The sequence below is a fragment of the Procambarus clarkii genome, chromosome 21 (genome assembly GCF_040958095.1).
Source record: "Procambarus clarkii isolate CNS0578487 chromosome 21, FALCON_Pclarkii_2.0, whole genome shotgun sequence".
Taxonomy (NCBI): domain Eukaryota; kingdom Metazoa; phylum Arthropoda; class Malacostraca; order Decapoda; family Cambaridae; genus Procambarus; species Procambarus clarkii.
In genome coordinates, this window is record NC_091170.1 from 5,213,402 (window position 1) to 5,216,378 (window position 2,977).

Genomic DNA, 2,977 nt, shown 5'->3' on the forward strand with positions numbered 1-2,977 from the left:
AGGGCAACATGACTTAGTGAGGGGTGGAGATAAGGGCAACATGACTCAGTGAGAGGTGGAGGTGAGGGCAACATGACTCAGTGAGGGCTAGAGATGAGGGCAACATGGGTCAGTAAGGGGTGGAGATGAGGGCAACATTACTCAGTGACGGGTGGAGGTGAGGGCAACATGACTCAGTGAGGGGTGGAGGTGAGGGCAACATGGGTCAGTGAGGGGTGGAGATGAGGGCAACATGGGTCAGTGAGGGGTGGAGGTGAGAGCAACATGACTCAGTGAGGGGTGGGGATAAGGGCAACATGACTCAGTGAGAGGTGAGGGCAACATGACTCAGTGAGGGCTAGAGATGAGGGCAACATGGGTCAGTGAAAGGTTGGAGGTGAAGGCAACATGGGTCAGTGAGGGTTGGAGGTGAAGGCAATGTTACCTAACCTGGTTTCTCTTCTAAATCTTAAGTGCCTGCCACCTCTCCTCCCTGGTCACCTTGAGTGGACAGTGGGAAGATCAATTTGAGAAGTGGAGCATCAAACAAATGTTATATTTATTCACACCAAAGTGATAAAAGAAACACCATGATAAGCTCTGCATCTTCTGGAGGTGGACAAAAAAATGTGTTCTTCAATGCCAGTGTCTCAAATGAGGTGAAAACTCTTGTAAAAGCCTCACAAGGAATGGACAAGCTGACCTTCAGAAGAATGATTAAATTGGGGCTGGGCTATCTGCAGGGAAGTTTAGAACAACCAGAGTGTGAAGCAGCAATTGAGCAACTTTGTAATTCTTCCCAAGGTGTTACAGAGGATACAGTGTTGAATACTTGTGCTCAGTATGCTGGCGTTGTGTCATTGCTAAGGGCAGCAATGAGAGTTAACACTGTTACTACTCGTCAAGATTTTTTCTCTGCTGATCTAACAAATATTGGAATACCAGAAGAATTTGCTGTAGATGTGTGCAAGGTAGTTTATGGGTCTGCTCGATTGGATATTAACAAGCAGCTTATTTCCACAACTCCTGCTCTTCCTGTCATCACTAATCTTAGCTGGAGAGTCGAGGTCACAATCTCTACCAGTTGGCTTTCCCGTGTGCTGGAGCCAGTGGTGATAATAAGGATGGAGACAAGTGAGGGAGCCTCGCATACCTTCCATGTGCCACATTCCACCAACTTAGATACACTGTTGCCAGTCTTTTACACCAAATGGAATCACTTGAAGTATCTCCTGTATGTAAAAAATTATAGATCACATTTGCATTGTCGACTTTTAATGGCATGGTAATATGTGATGGTTTAGTATAGAACACACATGATTGTACTTTTATCCAAGTTTAGAATGTCTTCATTACTTCTGTTAAAAAATAATAAGAGAGCCATAGCATTTTTGAAATCAATGTTTCTATTGAAGATATACTACACAGTAATATATAGGACATAGAACTTGCATTGTTGATGATTCATGAGGGTATTTTAATAAATAAGTAAACAAACCCATTACTGGTGCAGGCACTGTAATCTGTGCTCAGAACTCTACTGTAATTATTTTGATTGATAAAGTTTTGTGTTTGGATATGATTACAAGTATTAATTAGACTAGAGATTGCATCCTAGAGCCTGTCGGCCGAACGGACAGCACGCTGGACTTGTGATCCTGTGGTCCTGGGTTCGATCCCAGGCGCCGGCGAGAAACAATGGACAGAGTTTCTTTCACCCTATGCCCCTGTTACCTAGCAGTAAAATAAGTACCTGGGTGTTAGTCAGCTGTCACGGGCTGCTTCCTGGGAGCGGAGGCCTGGTCGAGGACCGGGCCGCGGGGACACTAAAGCCCCGATATCATCTCAAGAAGAAGAAAACATGGGTCAGTGAGGGGTGGAGGTGAGGGCAGCATAAGCCAGTGAGGGGTGGAGGTGAGGGCAACATGACTCAGCGAGGGGTGGAGGTGAGGGCAACATGACTCAGTGAGGGGTGGAGGTGAGGGCAACATGACTCAGCGAGGGGTGGAGGTGAGGGCAACATGGGTCAGAGAGTGTTGGAGGTGAAGGCAACATGGGTCAGTGACGGTTCGAGGTGAGGCCAACATGGGTCAGTGAGGGTTGGAGGTGAGGGCAACATGGGTCAGTGAGGGGTGGAGGTGAGGGCAACATGACTCAGTGAGGGTTGGAGGTGAGGGGCAACATGGGTCAGTGAGGGTTGGAGGTGAGGGCAACATGGGTCAGTGAGGGTTGGAGGTGAGGCCAACATGGGTCAGTGAGGGTTGGAGGTGAGGCCAACATGGGTCAGTGAGGGGTGGAGGTGAGGGCAACATGGGTCAGTGAGGGTTGGAGGTGAGGGCAACATGGGTCAGTGAGGGGTGGAGGTGAGGGCAACATGGGTCAGTGAGGGGTGGAGGTGAGGGCAACATGGGTCAGTGAGGGGTGGAGGTGAGGCCAACATGGGTCAGTGAGGGTTGGAGGTGAGGCCAACATGGGTCAGTGAGGGGTGGAGGTGAGGGCAACATGGGTCAGTGAGGGTTGGAGGTGAGGGCAACATGGGTCAGTGAGGGGTGGAGGTGAGGGCAACATGGGTCAGTGAGGGGTGGAGGTGAGGGCAACATGGGTCAGTGAGGGGTGGAGGTGAGGGCAACATGGGTCAGTGAGGGTTGGAGGTGAGGGCAACATGACTCAGTGAGGGGTGGAGATGAGGGCAGCATGACTCAGTGAGGGGTGGAGGTGAGGGCAACATGGGTCAGTGAGGGGTGGAGGTGAGGCCAACATGGGTCAGTGAGGGGTGGAGGTGATGGCAACATGGGTCAGTGAGGGTTGGAGGTGAGGGCAACATGGGTCAGTGAAAGTTCGAGGTGAGGACAACATGGGTCAGTGAGGGTTGGAGGTGAGGGCAACATGGGTCAGTGAGGGTTGGAGGTGAGGGCAACATGACTCAGTGAGGGGTGGAGGTGAGGGCAACATGGGTCAGTGAGGGGTGGAGGTGAGGGCAGCATGACTCAGTGAGGGG

General features: G+C 50.7%; 1 protein-coding gene across 1 annotated transcript; it reads left to right on the forward strand.

Annotated features, from left to right (window-relative positions):
* The first annotated feature begins 469 nt into the window (after nucleotides 1-469).
* LOC123750584 (COMM domain-containing protein 5-like) lies at nucleotides 470-1,451 on the forward strand. Its single transcript, XM_069328416.1, is given in 2 exon segments — nucleotides 470-1,143; nucleotides 1,146-1,451. Coding segments are annotated over 2 exon segments (660 nt in total). The 5' UTR covers nucleotides 470-569; the 3' UTR covers nucleotides 1,232-1,451.
* The last annotated feature ends 1,526 nt before the right edge of the window (nucleotides 1,452-2,977 follow it).